Below are 19,366 nucleotides of genomic sequence, written 5' to 3' on the forward strand. Positions count from 1 at the left end.
CATAGTTATTGTCTCTTGAAACGCGTCGTTAAAATACAAGTATAAGAATCGGGGTTGAACGCTAACAGTGATAACCAGTATAACGACAACTGCTATCTCGACTCCACAATGGATTATATTAACTCTTGCAACGCTATAGCCCATCTTGCTAAGCATGTTTGTAACAGTTTACATGTTAATAAGAAACTTAATGATTAGTGGTCACAGTACACTTATCTTTGTACCATAAACGTAAAAATGAAATTTCTTGAAAGCCCAAACTACAGCCAATGCTTCAAGTTCTGTTCCTGAGTGTGATCGTTCACATTCTGGTACGACACGACTCGCAAAACTAATTACTTTAATCTGTTGTTTGCAGTCTGTTTCATCCATTTGCAACAGACAAGCTGCTGGTCTTGTATTTAAAGATGCATCAGCAGCAATGCAAAAGTCTTTCTCCATGTTGGGGTGATACAGAATACCTGCGTTGATTAACGATTGCTTGATTCAATTGAACTGTCTCTCTCAGGAATTCCACTGCCCAACTATATTCTTCTTGAGCAGATTTAATAGTGATCGGCAATAACGCGCTGAAAGAAAGGGACTAAGTGCAAGAACGCATTCAATTGCCTCTTCGTTCTAGGCGATGGAAAGCTTCTTATGGCGTGTATTTTCTTGTCATCTGAGACATTGCCTAAAGGTGAAGTTACATGTTCCAGGAATTTAATCTTTTCTCTCCCGAATTTTGATTTGCTTAAGTTCGCAGTGACTCCAGCTTGTTCGAAGTTGCTCAATATTTTATTTATTATTTCCATGTGCTCCTCCCGGGAGTTGCAATTATTTATTTATTTATATCCCATAAATCCAATACTGTGAGGCATTCGCATGGATGTAGGACGTGTCACAGTTATTACAAATAATACAAAAGGAATATAAAAAAGTACCTCTTGCAAGAGGATATCTGGTGTAAGACAAAATACACATTAATAGGTATAGAAAAAATTACATTAACAAATATGGTGATCTTAATAGCAAAGCGAAAGACACAGTAATGTTAACAGCGATTGTAAGTATCGTAATGCACAATAGCACATCAAATTAGTAAATGAAAAAATCAATTACAGTTAACTCTACTGAAATATTCTTCTACCGAATAGAAGGAATTATCTAATAAATACTGTTTGAGCTGTTGTTTGAAATTACTTATCCACGAGCTTCTCAAATTTAGTGATGGTGGGAGAGCATTGAACACCTTGCAGCTCATGTAATGGACTCCTTTTTGAACAGTAGTATGGTGTTTTGATTCATAATGGAGGTTCTTCTTCCTCCTGGTATTGTGGGTATGGTATGGATCATTGGTTTTGTACGATTGTCCATTTTTACCAATGAAACATAACGGAGTAGACATATTGGCATGCAGTTGTCAGTATCCCTAATTTTCTGAGAAGGTTCCTACAAGAATGTCTAGGCTGGACTCCGCTCATTATCCTAATAACTCTCATTTGGGCAATGAATATTTTTTTGGATAGTGGCTGATTATCCCAGAAAACTATGCCATACAGCAATAATGCATGGAAATAACTAAAATAAGCAGTTTTTGTGGTGTCTCGATCACATGCAGTGGAAATAATACAACAGCGAATGTTGCTGAGCTGAGTTTTTTGTGGAGGTGCAAAATGTGTTCAGACCATTTTAGAATGTTGTCAATGTGTACACCCAGAAACTTGGTTGACTCAACTTGTAGTAACTCACTACCATTCAATGTAATACTTAATTGATCCTCAACTTTTTTCCTTACTTGGAAATGCACAAACTGGGTCTTATTAACATTTAGTGATATCCCATTATTTACAAATCATTTACACACTTCACTAAAGACAATATTGGGCGATTTCTCAAGATCGAGGTTGGGAATTTTGTTGATCAGGATAGAGATGTCATCAGCAAAAAGAGTAAAGTGAGTTTTAAAGCTAGTATGCAAGTGAAGGTCATTGATAAAGAAGAGGAAGAGAAGGGGGTCAAGTACAGAGCCCTGAGGAACACCACAGCCAATACAGCCCCAGCTAGATGACACAGAGTACCCCTCAGAGTCCTTCAACATGACCTTCTGCTTTCTTCCAGCTAGGTAGGATTTAATCAATGAGCCAACTGAGTGACTTATACCATAATATTCAGTCTTTGGTAAGAGATTTCATGATAAACACTATCAAAGGCCTTTGAAAGGTCACAGAAAATACCAATAGGAGATAATTTATTATTAAAAGACTAAGATTTGATGGGTGAAGGAAAAAATGGCTTGTTCTGTTGATACACCCTGTTGAAATCCGAACTGGCTACTGTTTAATATCTTATAGTGCATGAGGTGTTCAATAAGTCTTTTCTGAACCAATTTCTCAAGAATTTTAGAAAAGGTTGTTAAAAGGGAGATAGGCCTATAGTTGGTAATGTCGGCTTTACCGCCTTTTTTAAAGAGAGGTTTGACAATAGCATACTTTAGTCGCTCAGGAACAATCCTGTGCTGGTTGGATTCATTGAATATGTGGCACAGCATTTTGCTTATCGGCTTATAGCACTCCTTCAGTAATCTTGAAGAGATACCATCAATGCCAACAGAATTCTTACTCTTCATCTCTCTAATTATATTCTCAATTTCATGTACTGTGAAAGGAGACACTAATCCTCTTGGTTTTTTTATTAATAGCTTTTTGGCTTCATTAACAGAACATGCTTTTCCAGTTTGTACTGCTGATGCCAGAAAGTAGTTGTTAAAAATGTCAGTTGTTATTTCAACATTGTCATGAATGGTATCATTTGTTTTCATTTCTATTGTGTTTTCTGCAGCAGGGATTTTACCTGTTTCCCTTTTTATTATGCCCCATATGGTTTTAATTTTGTTATTAGAGACATCAATTTCTGATTTTATAGAAATACTCTTTGCCCTTCTTAGAACTTCTTTAAGGATAGAGCAGTATAGTTTGTAATGTTTTTCCTTTTCTACACTATAACTGGATTTGAGAGAGGCATACAGATTCCTTTTCCTTCTGCAAGACATTTTAATGTCCAAAGTTAGCCAGTTTTTATTAGAGTAGGTCTCGCGTTTGGATTTGACAGCCCTTTTAGGAAAGCCGCCTTGAATAGGCAGATAAATTCATTTAGCAAGGCATTTTACTTGTCATTAACATTGTCAAAGAGCTCAATCTGGTCCCAGTCTACTTCTTGTAGGGAATTACAGAAGCTATTGATAGACTGTGTGTTAATTACTCTGAAAGTTTTACTGCAGGAATTGTTCTTACAAAGAGGGCTAACATCAATTGAAAGTAGTTGACCATCATGGTCTGAGAGCACATTCAATATACGTTTTACAGTTATTTTAGAATTCTACTGCTGTCTAAGAAGGTGATGTCAATTCGACTTGTAGAATTAGCTGTGACTCTAGTGGGAAAATCCACCAGTGCTGTTAAGTTAAAAAGAATTCATTAAATGTGATAAATCATTTCTTCCCATGTTATCTGTAAGAAAGTCAACATTAAAATCAACTACAATTATAATATCTTTCGTTATTGCAAAGATATGGGTTAACAGAGATTCTAACTGTTTTAGAAATTAAGATGTCTTCTACAAATACGGTGACTATCAAGTAACTCTGGGCCTAACACTGAATCAAGAGCTGCTATGAATACTCCAGCACTCATATTTAAACCGAATGGGAGTACTTTAAACTGGGAACTCCAATCAGCAAAAATAGAAGCTATATATTTTTTTGGCTGTTCTGTCAAAGGGATTTGCCAATATGAAAATCACAAATCAATGGAGGAAAGATACTTTAATGAACTTTTGCAACTGTTCCTCCAAATTCTCTGGTCTAGTCCTTACTGCGAGAATAATTTTATTTATGTCACAAGCATCTAACACCAGACGTATTTTTCCACTATCTTTTGTAACTGCTAGCAACGGGCTGCTGTCAGGTGACACTGACAGCTCAATTATTCCCCATTCTAGCATCTTACGTATTTCTAGTTTTACTGCCTCCCTTTTCGACCATGGTATAGAGTAAGTAACATTACAAAATGTTTTGTGTGGTATCACAGCAATATTGTATGTATAACCTCTAATGACCCCTGGTCTCTCAGAGAATACCTCTGTATGTTTCGTTAACAACTGGGATAACTGTAATTGTTGCTCTGGTGTCAGATATGTGGATTCCTTTACTTTATCACTTACTGATTGACAGGGCTCTGTGGTACTAACGTTCTCTCAACTGTGATGGTTATGATTTCGCCCCCCAAAACACTGCTGCATGTGCAGTATGTTTGGCAGGTTACACTTTATGTCAACTTTGTGTCAATATTTTCCATGTATAGCTTTAGTGCGCAGCAATTCCAGTTTCACTCTAACTTCCCCATTCTCTAAACTGCAAATACCTTGAGAGAGGTCTGTATAGGCATTCCTTTCCCTCAAAAGCTCCTAATCCTAGGAACATGCAATTAAATGACCCATTTCTCATAAATACGTCCACCTGTACCTGGCTCCTAACTACCTGTGCTTGGGCACCAATAGCACCCGATGCTTTGCAATACTGAACAGGCAACAATGGCACTTTATGCAACTGGCACAATTTCCTATAGAAATCATAACTCATTACCTTGACTGTAGCTCCTGTATCAATTATGATATTGACAGGTACGCTGAGAACTTTAACCTGAACCACAGCCTATATCAACTCACTTTCTGCTTGGTTACATCCCTTATTCTCAGTTAAAAGTTCCTCCTTCACTCCAAAACCATCGTTATATCTTAACATATTGACTATATCCTGTTTCTCCTTACTCTCCTTAGAGCTCTCCCTCCATCCCAAGGCCAACAACTGAGAGCTAATTGTAGCTGTCTTTAGTTTGACGAATCGGTTGATGTAGGATGATTCATTTGTCACATCAACTATTCTCACACTTTGATTCTGGTTCTGCCAAGCCTGGTTGTTTGAAGTTCCTGCTTGACCATGTTCGTTCCTACTGTTTGAGTATATCTCTGTGTTATTCTGATTGTCATGTCTTGGATACCATGGCATTGCAACCTTATTCTTCCCTTGTGGTCCTGCATCTCGCATCTGCTGTTGACTGCCACCTCCTGGGCAAAATCTTTCCTCATATCTTCGTTTTCGTCTTTATTGAGGTGGACTACTTCTCCAAGCCTGCCTATTGTTATTACCTTTGTCATCGTTTGGATGACTGTTAAATGACTGATTTCCATTCATAGGTTTACCATTGTGGTTTCGCCCATTAAAACAATTCCCACAGTTACTCCAACTATTTTGCCTATTATTGTTCTTTTCTTTCTACTCACGACCATTTACATTGCTACTTTGCAACTTTAGGTCTTCCTGCATTAGATCTAACGAATCCAAGACAGACAAGAAGTTATCCAAATCATTGTCTGCTACATGGATTAGTTTCTCTCTAATATTGTGTGAAAGCCTGGATTTTAATAGTTTGATCACATAACAATTTGAGATCGGTTTGTCCCAATATCACGTTTTTCAAAATATATTTTTCGAAATACTTTCTTAGACTTTCTTGTTTAGGACACTACGCCTCTGGACTGTATACCTCTTTGCTAAGTCTTTTCTGAATACAGGGTGACCAGTATTTGTTTAGAAATGCTTTTTCAAACTGTTCACAGGTGTAGCTAGTTTCAGCTGCATCTGTTGCCCATAGAGCAACATCTCCTACTATGTGTGAAACAATAAACTGTATCTTTTGTTTCTCGGTCCATGCTCAGGGCAGTACGTTTTGAAAACTTTTTATGAATACAACTGGGTGAATATTTTTCTTATCGGTGGAGAAGGTTTGAAACTGGCAGTGTTTGATTAAACTCTCCTCCATCATTAGTGGAGATTCAGTAGGCACAGCCCCCACACCATTCAGTATTTCGCTGTGCAGACTACAAGTTCCTGTCTGTACCCCACAAATTGTATTATAAGTGGCAGTGAACAGAGGATTTTCGTGTGAAACATGAGAAGCAGGTATATAATTGTCCTCCATTCTCATGTTATTTACTCTTTCCTGTTCTGTATAATTAATCAGACCAGTTTAGTGAACTGCTCGAATTGTGCATCACTTCTGTCTGTATTTTTTCGTCTATATGTTTCTCCTTGTCATCTATCCATTTTTCTACTTTATCTATGACCTTTTTAGTATGTTCCGGAGGCAATTCTGTAACTTTTCCACATTTCCTATCTCTCTGTTTTCTACCCTCTCGGTTATGTTTTGAATATCTTCCTTTATGCTAATTTGCTCTATCCGCATATTTTGTACATCTGTGGTTAAACTAGCTAACAAATTTTGCAATTCTTGGTATGCTTGTTGTAAGCTGGGTATGTCTGCTTTCATGACTTGAAAACTTTTAAGTTGTTCATATATTCTGTTTTCCTCCTCTCTCTCTCTCTCTCTCTCTCTCTCTCTCTCTCCTGCTGTCTCTCCCTTTTTTGGACGGTTATATGTGTCTTTCATAAAGTGTACAGTCAAGTGTGGTGACATGAACATGCGTGTGCAACGAAATAACTTATGAATATTGTGGCTCACAATGCTTGATGCATGGACAAGTTAACTATAGTTGTTCGAGCAGGTACTCACCTCGTTGATGGATGCTGTTGGTCAGGGTTCTCTCCGCTGAAAATGCGAGTATGACAGGTAGTAATGATGCCCAGGCTGTAAAAATGGAGAACTTCTGTCACAGCATCGGATTATGGAACAATAAGCACACACTCACTGCACCCAGAATGAAGACAAATGCCACAGCAATTCTTCAATAAGTGGCACTTGGGTGAAAGTGTGACATTCAATGTGACATCAACATCAACATCAATAAAATGAGTGCACGCACGTGCAGCAGTAGCATATAGCATGTTGACCACTGGCAACTAGTTCTCGCTGCCAAATCAGCCAGTGCACCAGCGCGAAACCCGGCAGCAAGAATGGAGCAAACTGGACATTATTGCTAGCGCACTAAATTCAAATATGTAATGGACTCTCATATTATGTACATAATATTTTAATAGGATAAGCTGACATATCCATTCCATTAAATTAAAAAAAAGAAGCCGACAATAAAGGGCATATCGACCCCTATTGGCAAATGTAAATACAAAAACAACACAGTATGTCTCCATACTATGTCAACATACAGTGTGGGGGCAATTGTGTAGACACATGATAAAGGACCCATAGGATACCGTAAAGTTAATGTTTATTTAAAAAAAAATAAAAATAAAATTGAAGCACAGATCGATAACAAGCATTGGCGAAGACGTTAACTGTGAATGTGCAGTGGGGCACAGACAAATGAAGGGACTTTCATTCAATTATTTGTATATGTTTTTTTTTTTTTTTTTTTTTTTTTTTTTTTTTTTTTTTTATACAGTCTCAGTCTCTTGTATGTAAAAGTTTTGTTACGCTGTAATGCTTTGAGTATGACGGGCTATGAGGCTTTTGTATCATATGTATTTTCTGAATAAGAGAAGACTTAATGACAGGGTAAAGCATTTTTATTAAAGTGAAATAGAACCAAGTCAAGAAAAATTATTTCATATTTTGCATTATATTGGGAGTCGCTGGTATTCCCTGGAGTTGTCTGCCTGCAACTACAATTTAAATGGAGGAAAAGAAGTCTATGGTCATATTTTTGTAAAATTAACAGTAGGAGAAGCTTTCATTAAAAGATGCTGTGACTTACCAAACAAGAAAGCGCTGGTAGATAGACACAATAAAAAAAACACACACACACAAATTTCAAGCTTTCGCAACCCACAGTTGCTTCGCCAGGAAAGAGGGAAGGAGAGGGTAAGACGAAAGGATGTGGGTTTTAAGGGAGAGGATACACACACACACACACACACACACACACACACACACACACACACACATACAGACACAGGCAGACATGTGTAAAGGCAAAGAGTTTGGGCAGAGATGTCAGTTGAGGTGGAAGTACAGAGGCAAAGATGTTGTTGAGTGACAGGTGATGTACGAGAGGCTGCAATTTGAAATTAGCGGAGGTTGAGGCCTGGTGGGTAACGGGAAGAGAGGATATATTGAAAGGCAAGTTCCTATATCCGGAGTTCTGATAGGTTGGTGTCAGTGGGGAAGTATCCAGATAACCCGGACTGTGTAACACTGTGCCAAGATGTGCTGGCTGTGCACCAAGGCATGTTTAGCCACAGGGTGATCCTCATTACCAACAAACACTCTCTGCCTGTGTCCGTTCATGCGAATGGACAGTTTGTTGCTGGTCATTCCCACATAGAAGGCTTCACAGTGTAGGCAGGTCAGTTGGTAAATCACGTGGGTGCTTTCACACATGGCTCTGCCTTTGATCGTGTTCACCTTCCGGGTTACAGGACTGGAGTAGGTGGTGGTGGTAGGGTGCATGGGACAGGTTTTACACCGGGGGCGGTTACAAGGGTAGGTGCCAGAGGGTAGGGAAGGTGGTTTGGGGATTTCATGGGGATGAACCAAGAGGTTACGAAGATTAGGTGGATGGTGGAAAGACACTCTTGGCGGAGTGGGGAGGATTTCATGAAGGATGAATCTCATTTCAGGGCAGGATTTGAGGAAGTCGTATCCTTGCTGGAGAGCCACATTCAGAGTCTGATCCAGTCCCGGAAAGTATCCTGTCACAAGTGGGGCACTTTTGGGGTTCTTCTGTGGGAGGTTCTGGGTGTGTATATATATATAGTGATGGACACAGAAAAAGAAATAACGCAAGGTAAAGTCAATGAACAATTTTGTACATGCATAACATTTCCTAATAATGCAATTTTACTAATATTCTGTCTTCATTGCAAGCGAAAGGACAATTATCAACCAATTTCTTTCATTCCTTCCTTTAAATTTTTTTTATTATATTGCAGAGGATAAGGGGGGAGGGGGGGAGGCAAGGGCAGGAATGGCCATTTCAAACGTGGTTCCACCCGCTCATGCCATGGGACGTTATTTGGTCCTGTGGCACAATGGAGCCACTAGGAGCTACCCAACTTGCCTATGGTACGTGCGCCACTCTGGCCCTACAAGGTTCCATACACTGCCATCATATGTATACAAGCAGAACAGATGGATGATTTTGCATGTGTGTGTTAATGTTAATAGCCAGTGATTGAAAGCCAACCTTAATGTCTGTGGAATTCACAGTTACCATTCATTACTTTGTGAACAAGCAGTAACTTCCATGTACACTTAACATGACCAGATGTATACAAACAAAATGAATGGATTGAGTAAAAAACAATTACATATGTACAGACACTCGTTAACAAATATAAATTAACTATGATACAGAAGTATGATTTTTTTGAAAACTTAGCACTACATTTTGCAGTTGTAAAACATTTTCATACAAACTGACTAGTCTCAAATTTTGATAAAATTTATACCACCTCCATAATTATTGGCAACAAGTAAAAAAATTCTGGATTTCCATGCAAGATTTGTGTGAAACTTACTTGGTAATACACACACATACACTAAGAAATCTTCTGACTATAATGAAGGGAAGTGGCTATGACATTTTTATTTTATCAGTACTACACAGTATTTTAATGAAGAGCACCCTGAACACCACAAATATTTAGTTTTGTATGTACCAAACACAATATATTGATTAACTATATTACACTGGCATTGGACAATAAATTTATTTCTTTTTTGTGGATAAAAGTTAAATATGGCTGTTAGTTTCATTCACTTCACATTCTTACTGAAAGTGATAATATTTGTGCACCATAATTCATTCACTCTATTATCACTTACAGGAAAGGAACAGGAATCTGCATTTGTAACAGTGTGAGCGCAGTTAAGAATGTCAGACTGAATGTATTTATACTGATCTGTCACTTAGTATTTCTTTTTTCCATGTCTATGCTGCAACATGTTAAAACAATTACATGGTTTTTTCTTAATTAGACACTGAGAAATACATTGTGTATTTAAACTGAAAACCATTTATAAACAAATCATTGAATTCATAACAATATTGTACATTTTTGACATTATTCACAGATATCCCTTTTCAATTCGCTTCTTATTCTCTACCTGAAGTCTAAACATTCTTTAATCTCTTTGCACACACTTCTCGCAACATTTCATTAATATATGTTTATTTTCTGCTAAAACTATAATGGAAAGAGAAGCAGGAAGAAATTAAATGCGTCTAATTTAATTTAAAATTGGAAGCATAGCTAAATCAAAGAAACTGCAGACTTTCAATATTACTGATGAAAAAATAAGTAAATATATCTTTCCAAATTTTGAACTGCTTTGTAAGCAAACATATTTGACACAGTTATTGTTACTTATATGTCAATCAAAAGCTGGAGTACAGTTTAAGAGTGAGAAGAGTAAGTAAGTGTGTGTGTGTGGGGGGGGGAGGGGGGAGTGAGGGAGGGGGAGGGGGGAGAGAGGGAGGGGGAGGGGGGAGAGAGGGAGGGGGAGGGGAGGGGGAGAGGGAGGGGGGAGAGAGAGAGAGAGAGAGAGAGAGAGAGAGAGAGAGAGAGAGAGAGAGAGAGAGAGAGAGAGAGATGGGGTGGGGGGATGTAAGTGAACAATGGATACTGAATTTCTGATGTCGGTACTAGAGGTCCTCCTATCGTCCTTTGTCAACTCACCAATTTTCTAGAGAAATCGTGTAAAGCAAAAAAATCTTATTTTTTGGTCTTGGTTTTGGGTTTTGGTCTTCAGTCTTCTCTCTGTTGTACCTGATGTTACTTCTGAGTACTGCTTATTTTGTCACTCCTTCCCTTGAAAAATTTTGGAGATTTAGGATAAATTTCTGCAGGTATTGTGCTCAAAACTCTTGTGCCCAACAAATGTATTGTAGAAGTAACCAATTTACTGGTAATAATCCATACTGAGCAAACTCTGGTTCCTAAAACTAGTAATCACATCACCTTCTATTTACACCTGCTTCTGCCACTGCCTGGCAAACACCAGTTTTTGGTTGTGAGAAGGGAAGTTGCTACTAACCATATAGCAGAGATGCCGAGTTGCAGATAGGCACAACAAAAAGAGTTTTTTGTTGTGCCTATGTGCGACTCACCATCTCCGCTATATGGTGAGCAGCAACTTTCCTTCTCATAATATTGTTACATTCCATACTGGATTTTTTCGTTGTTTCTGTTTTTCGTTGCATATTCTTCTCATAAAAAGAAGTTTCCCACATCTTGGAAAACTGTAGCAGGAACTTTAGATGTCAAAGTAAGTACAATGTACAATCTGGTAAATACAGTAACCCGACAGACACCCCCTTTCCTACAGCATAATTGCCCTACTTAATATTACATAATACAAACCTCATATGCACCCACAAAACCACATTCCTTTTGAGTGATAAAATCGATAAGCCTGCAGAAGTATGTAATGTCAGTGTGTGATTCCTAGATTAGTACAACAGAGAAAGTTCAGTTAAAAAAATGTTAATATTATAACAGGAGGGAGGATGGACATATCACTTAAATTCTAGGACACAAGTGACAATCTGTGAAGTATTTCTACTGGCAGTGTTGTGCTTTCTGAAGGTAGGTACTGGTCAGCCTTGGTATCACTCTGTGAATCCTTGAACACAATGCTGAGAAAATGAAGAGTGTTACTTTTCCATTACAACTAATAATATTGTAGTGCACTGTAATATTTTGTTTATTTTTATGTATATTAGCATTTCCTTAATAAGTTGTATGTAATCTAAAAAATCAGAAAAAATCCATTTACTTAAACACACAACTGGATCATTACTGATACCAAAATAAGGTACAAAGGTATGCAAAACGTAAAAGAGTTATACATCCTTTGTAATGTCACATGTGGTATTTTCAAAATGGTCCATTGTCTCAAGTTTTAAGATTCTGATTCAATTTTTTGTTTCGGAAGGAGTTAGTATTTCATAAAAAAAATAATTCATTATACTTTCCTTGATTTTCAGTACTTCAGTTCAAAAATTAAAGGAGGATATAAGGCAATCATTTTAGCATGAAAAAATGTTACAAATCTTTAGAGTTGTAACACAGAAATATCTGCCCTCTTTCAGCCTGTTCCAAGTATGACATTTACATATACATAAATTTGTCAAGACAAATACTCTGATGTATCCACCAAAGCTATTTTGCCTATGTTCAGGGAGCCAATAGTATATTTAGGGGAAAAACCACACCTTTGATCTACAAAGTAAATAAAAATTGCAGAAACATTAACTGTTATACCATATATACATCACATGTGACCTTTTTATTAAATTTTACCTGCTCCTTACACCAGCAAAGTTCTGTTAGAATGAAAGTAAGATACCGAAAATTATCAGCTTAATGGACTGGAATGTTTACAACTTGTGAAAGTCTGCAGCTGTATTCACTCAATTAAAACAAGAATAACTAAACAACTTTAGCCAGCACTCATTACTGAATACATTATAGCACTGAAATTAAATACTTTCCACAAAAATTTAATGTAAGTTCATTTGGTACATAGTGCTCACAGAGGAGCTATTAATACTTGCTGATGGAACTTGATCCCATTCTAATATTTACTATTATCTCAGGTACACTCTTGTAATTAATATCTGGTGGAGACATACAGCGTTAAAAGTGAACTGCACCGAGTTACAGAAAAATCTTACACAATTATTTACATCTATACAAAAAATATAATATGAAAAGCCGAACACTGCACTTGTTCCAACAATAAGAATCGTATAAATTAAAAAATAAATTATACTTACAAGTATTAAAATAAATTTAAATTTAAATACTACAGCTTTTTACAGTTTTTATCTGTGCCAGGTGCTTTGGATGCTGTGACTGCAGCAGCAGGCGCTTCACATGATTGTTTATTCACATTATCTGGACAAGGTTCACCTGCCTGCGTTGCTGTGCGACGTGTGGCACCTTTCTCTAACACTTTCCCCATCTGCTCCTCCAATTCAATTAATTCTTCCTTCTTTATTAATTCTACAATTTCATCTATCTGCTTTTTGTTGAGCTTGACATTTTCTGCAGCAACTAACTCAATCACCTGAAAAAGAAGGTCAATCTTTACATTATTTTGCATCAGGAACCAACACAAAAGGACAAATTTTAAAGAAACTTCTACAAACCTTAAGCACATCATCTACACGAAGTGAACCATCACGATCAGCATCAATTTTTGCTAACACTTCTGATATTTGTTCAATAAATGAATCATCAGGAACTTTCTGGATCTGCCTGATTGCACTAATTAATTCTTCTATGCTTACCAGCTGCTCCCTGGAGAAAAGGAACAGTTTATTATATCACAAATGTTTAAAAAAAATGCAAGCTTTTATGAATATAAAACTGTGACAACATTTCACAGAAAAACATTGTGCCTCATTAAGGCCCCCACCCCCCCATTTTCTTGCTTAGTTTCTATTATTTTCAAACAGTGCACTTTTAGATTAAGAACTGGAAACCACTGTGGTCCCAAGAAGCAGTTAGAGAATTACAAATTGATTCACACAAAGTAATGTATACCTGTGCAATACAAAGGTTCACTCCATAGACAATCATAGATAAAAGTGAGCGTAAACCAGCTGCTGCCCCCCCCCCCCCCCCTGCCAAACACACACACACACACACACACACACACACACACACACACACAGAGGTTTTTTTTTACCCAATTATAAGATGAGGTTTTCCCCCAAATTTGTCACTGGAAAAATACAAGGTTGTCTTATTCTCGCCGAATGAACTATAGCTGCTAAGGTTGACATTTTTTATGTTGTTTGAGAGACTGATATAGTGGTCATCTCCCAGGTGAAGCTTTGGCTATTGAGATAATGCGGAGAAGGGTAGGTTGGGCAAACAATACTCATGCTCCAACAGGCTCCCGATTTCTTAATACGCCAAGGCGCTCGATACAGTATCGATCTTTCTTGTACACTCGTGACATCTGTCTCGCACAGCACTAATACACGGGATACATGAGAAACTACGGAGTAGTCATCACAACAATCTACTGCTCTCCTTAAATTTTGTGAAACATAAGAGGACATAGCATTAAATTCTATTATCTTACAAACACTTGTTTTATCTTAAAAGTTTTGCAATAAAAGTTCTCATATGTGTATGTATACCGTATACAAACATTTATGCTGCTTTTTAAGTGAAGGTAATATTGAAGAGAAAGAAATTTTGTTTTTCAAAAAAACATTATTTGATTCTGGGCACAAGTCAATATTCTGTTTGGTTATTAGAGATTGTAATTATTTACCAAGTGTGTTGCAAACGAGAAATTCAGTCACTGTTCACATATCAGAATATCGCATAAAAATGTTAACACCTTTTAATCAGCTTTAAGCAATTTGGTGACATACAGACAAAATAAGAAAACTAATCCAGGATTAAATGTCTAAAAAATGAATCATATTAAACTGACTGTAATTGTTATCACAAGAATAAAATAAAAGTGGCAAGACCTGTCCTGGAGATAATATGGACATATGTCGCTACATTGTGGGAAGAATGAAAGTTTGAGAACTGGATTGAATTGTGATTGCAATTTTTTATTTATGTATTAGTTGGTTTTGTTACATATGACCTGCACCCCACAAGGACACTGCAGTCCGTGTTTAGCAGTTCTTGAGGCACAGCACTATGGAAGGGCTTTTACCACCTTGGCCGAGAACTCTGAAGAGTGAGGGCAGGAGTGTGTTGATTTGTCAAAAAAAGGAATCAATACTGCATACTTTTGCTTTTTATGAACATCTACCATGTTTAAACTGCAGTTTGCCTGACTCCACTTGAAATGACATTAAAACTGGACAAATACCCAACAACAGTATACATTTATGTAAGAGATAGTAAAAATCTAGATAAGGACTAGTGACATAAGGCAGGGATTGACTTAAAATGTTTCCTGCAGCAATATTGTTCAACAATCACTGTGGTGTATGATGGTAATGAAAGGGGGTGCTGGTGCTAGATAGCCAAGGAGAGTGTGGTGGGCAGATGGTATGTTTTGGAAGCAACAAACATTGTAACACCCTCATGTCCATCTATACGCAAAATCCAATATGCATCCAGCAAAACAGAGCCATGTTCTCAGGTGCTACCACAATCACAACCTCAGAAATCACAACATATTTGAAAGAAACAGCCAAATACTTGTGAAAATGAAGATTTAAATTTCATAGCTGTGCTATTAAGACGATGGTGACAATTTCTCCTTGCATTATGAAAATCAAGACAATCAATAAATAGCCTAAGTTTTGAACATGTATAATGTTAACATTTTAGGCAGATACTTTATGTCAAGACAACAGTTATAAATTACAGAGTGCAGCAATCAGTCATCCTTTTTAGATTTTATTATGCAAATCCAGATTTCTGCTAGTAACTAGCCATTGTTAATGCACTATTTTTTATTCTCAGTGCATGTAAGTTTCTGTTGTTTGGGCGTCAGTCACAGTTCATTGAATACTTTGAATGGTAGTATTCAAAGAACTGTGACTGACGCCCAAACAACAGGAACTTACATGCACTGAGAATAAAAAATAGTGCATTAAGAATGGCTAGTTACTAGCAGAAATCCGGATTTGCATAATAAAATCTAAAAACGACATCTGATTGCTGCACTCTATAATTTAGAAGTCACATACAGTCACTAAGCACATCCACTTTCCGAAAGGAAGGTAACCTGATTAATACAACAGTTTGTAATTTAGATTAGTCAGAATACATTAATTCCAGGACTTTCTTTTGCTACCTACCAAACTTCTCTTTTTAGCTGTTCTAGTATTGCTGGGTCTTAAATTTTATTAATTAAGTTGTGATTTCAATTTTCAGGTGTACTTTTTCAATTTACTATTTACATAGTTTAAGCATAAATAAGTTAGTTCCAGTGCAAAATCAAATACAGAAAATACATTTGAACAATTTAAGAGTACCAGTTTTGAGAATAAAGATGGAATAAGTAGATTTACAAGAATAAGAAACTGGTAACACAAACAGGGAACAATTTGAGACCACAGCAACAATGTTTTAAACATTCTACAACAAGAAAAAAAGGATAGGAAGGTAGGATTTATTTCTACGAATCACCACCACATAGTTGCCACACAAACAAGTTCAAAGATTACTATTATGAATAAAGCATAAAACTATCAACTTGAGACAGTTATTACCCACATTTGTGTACAATTTTCCCAACTGAAAGCAGCAAACTTGAAAAAAACATGCTGAATCTGGACAGTGGCAATCTTTAGTACACACATAGGTTTCTAAGAGAAGAGTGTTGTTATGATCCTACAGGATAAATGAACAATACTGTCATTCAGATTAGGATTGTTAAAACAACATAGTTGATAGTTTTACAGCTATTTCAATGTCACAGAAATTTTAGACTATTCTGACAGTGTCTGTTTTATAAAGGGCTAGGCAAAATATGAAAAATATTAAGATTTACATTTATTATCTGATTTATGGTGACTACAACAAAAAAGTACTGAACCTGCAACTCACGTTTTTTGTTTCGATTCCTTTTCCTCCAACTCTTCTTTAGCTTCGAGGTCTTTTTTGAGTTGTTGTTCTTCACGTTCAAGTTCCTGCAGCACGCAGTCCATTTTGTTGATCATGTTATTTACTTTATTGAAAAGGCGTTTTGCAGCTTTAGTTTCTTTAAGCTCCGCTTTTGACACATGGGCTGACTTTACTACTTGTCGCAGTTCATCGACATCCTGGAAATTTAAAAAGCTCAAAATAATAACGATAACATCATCAACAACAACAGTTACATAATGTATATCATTGCACCTTGAGAGGTAAGGTAACCAAAACAATGTCATTGCTACACAACAGAATGCACAAATGGTTAAAGACTGCAAGAAACAACTGTTCGTAGATACCTAAAACACAGAAAAGCATTCAAACTGCCTCAAGACTGTTAAATCCTGATGCTCCTGAAACAATATACTGTATGATGCACTGGAGTACACAAATAACACAGAGCAAATGCATAGACCAGTCAAGCTACAGGTAACAATTAAGCCATCTTTCAAGAAGTGAACAGTTTATTTATTTATCATTTTTTGTGGTGCTATTTATTTTGTTGTAAGAGTCTGAGGCTTTTTTATCATTTGTGTGAAGTGAGGTAAATTTGTAGAGCAATTTTCTGCTGCAGTAGTCACTAGTGTCACTTTAATTACTCTTATCTACTTACATTTGTTTCTCTGCCAGTGAGCAGTGAACTAGTGCCAGTGTCATGTTCCATGTATTCTAGCAACTTGTGTTCATGTTTTTAACAAGTCTGGTAGTGCAAATCATTCTCTAAAAGGCAGGAAGGCTTGTTTTTATCTACATTTTTACCTCCTGATTCCATCTGACGCTTTGTGGTAGGATCGACAGGGAGTGTGCATGCTGTGTGCGGAAACATGAGTAGTTGGCAGTAGTTCGTGAACAGCTGAGGATGATGTTGACCAAAGGCAGTTGTCCACAAGCTGTGTCTTGGGGTGTAGCGGTGGCAGACACACTCATGCGTTGCACAAGCTTGCTTATGTTGGCACCAATGACACCAGTCACCTGTATTCTGAAGCCATTCTCAGTTCATATGGGAGGCTGGTAGGAGTGGTGATGACTGTTGGTCTCTCTTACGGGTGAAAGCAGAGCTTACAGTTTGCAGTATTGTGCCCAGAATTTATTGTAGCCCCTTGGTTTGAAGCCTAGTGGAGAGTTTCAACCAGGGACTCCATCAATTCTGTGATGGTCTTGGCTGCAGATTTCTGGACCTGCATTATGGGGTGGAGAATTGTAGGGTTTCCATTGATAGATCAGGGGTGCACCACATAGAGGCTCAGCTGCTTGAGAAACAGAGTACTTGTGGAGTGCTCATGTTTTTTGAGGCTAGGTAACAGTCTCAGGCCCCTGAGGAATGCTTGACAGTCAATATGTACAGAGGGAAATCAAATCACTTACCGAGTAAGGACACTTCAAATATCAAAATGTTAACAGTAAATTGCCAGAACATTTGGCCCCTAAATTTATCACTTTCCAGGAAAACCGCCGAGTTCAAATTTTACTCAGAAAGGAGAACTGGATGGAGTAGAAAACTCCAAAATATTTAATAAGGAATGGAATGTACACTGACAAGGTTAGACTACACAGGATGCGGAGTGTTCATACTAATCGACAAAAATACTGTGTCTATCAAGATCTAAATTGAGAGTGACAGCGAAGTATCTGGAAGTCAGGAACTGGCCTAGGTCAACTGATGTTAATCGGCTGAGGTGAACTCAGGTTAATAATCAGACTTTTTTTTTACCTTTTTCTTTTCTTTTCTTCTTTACCAGCCACCCGATTCTGTTCAAACAGTTATAGAATTGTACAAAGACAGTCTACTCTCTGTATCTTAGAAGTAACCTGATCATGCAACATTAGCGGAATGTGGATTCAACTGACTGACTATAGATTGTGGTGCCTAAGACATCATCGCAGGTAGTAAGGACAGACAGTCTTGTTAAGTAAATCTGAACACATTTCTCGAAAACATTCTGGAGCAGCTCATTCAACAAACCACAAGTGATGGGAATATTTTAGATCTTTTAGCTAAAAACAGGCCTCACATTACTGACAGTGTGAATATAGAGAGAGGGATTAACGATATCACAGTTATGATGGTTACTACAGTTAATAAATCCACCAAGAAGCCTAGGATAGTTTTTATGCTGGAAAGTGCAGAAACATGATTATTAGAATCCTAGACAATGAATGGATTAGGTTCCACTGTTATGGACATAGAGCAATTATAGGCAAAGTTTTAATTAAAATGATTTTAAATCACACTGTGGAGAAGTACGTACTGAGCAATTGGATTAAGTCTGGCAAAGATCTACCTTGGTTTAATGACTAAATGCGGAAAATGAGAACACAGATATTGTTGCAATCTCAGTTAAAAAACAGCACAGACATGTCAAAGACAAAAATTCATGTGTCTATACAAAGTTTGAATCTAAAAGCAAACAAAACTTATACTACAAAACCTTAGTGTGTGATTTGACTGATGACCTGAGAAAATTCTGGTTCTAGATAAATCGCTACGCATGTCAAAGGCCTGTATTCAGTAACTAGTCAACCTGTCTGATATGGCAATAGACGACAGCGAACAAAAAAGTAATAGTTTTAAATTTAAGAAATCATCTATTGTCATCCATCTATTTAAGAGGATCATACAGACATACTGTCATCTGACTATCGCACAGACTCTTGTATGAAGGACATAGGAATATGCATCCCTGGCATTGAGAGTTGAAAATAAATAAGTCGTCAGGACCGGATGGAATCTCAACTAAATTTTACAGATATTACTCTTTGGCGGTTGACTGGAATACTCTTTTT

General features: G+C 37.2%; 1 protein-coding gene across 4 annotated transcripts in view; it reads right to left on the reverse strand.

Moving 5' to 3' along the window:
• Positions 1-12,443: 12,443 nt before the first annotated feature.
• LOC126088998 (mitochondrial proton/calcium exchanger protein) overlaps positions 12,444-19,366 on the reverse strand; it is a 142,639-nt gene continuing 135,716 nt past the window's right edge. For 3 of the 4 annotated variants that reach the window (XM_049906876.1, XM_049906880.1, XM_049906879.1), the window contains exons 10-12: positions 16,499-16,713; positions 13,111-13,261; positions 12,444-13,028 (exon numbers count right to left, since the gene is read on the reverse strand). In XM_049906876.1, coding sequence (XP_049762833.1) covers positions 12,765-13,028; positions 13,111-13,261; positions 16,499-16,713 — 630 coding nt within the window. In that variant the 3' untranslated portion in view covers positions 12,444-12,764. The remainder of the gene's footprint in view (positions 13,029-13,110; positions 13,262-16,498; positions 16,714-19,366) is intronic. The other variant, XM_049906877.1, reaches the window with a different exon arrangement.

The sequence above is a fragment of the Schistocerca cancellata genome, chromosome 1 (genome assembly GCF_023864275.1).
Source record: "Schistocerca cancellata isolate TAMUIC-IGC-003103 chromosome 1, iqSchCanc2.1, whole genome shotgun sequence".
NCBI lineage: Eukaryota > Metazoa > Arthropoda > Insecta > Orthoptera > Acrididae > Schistocerca > Schistocerca cancellata.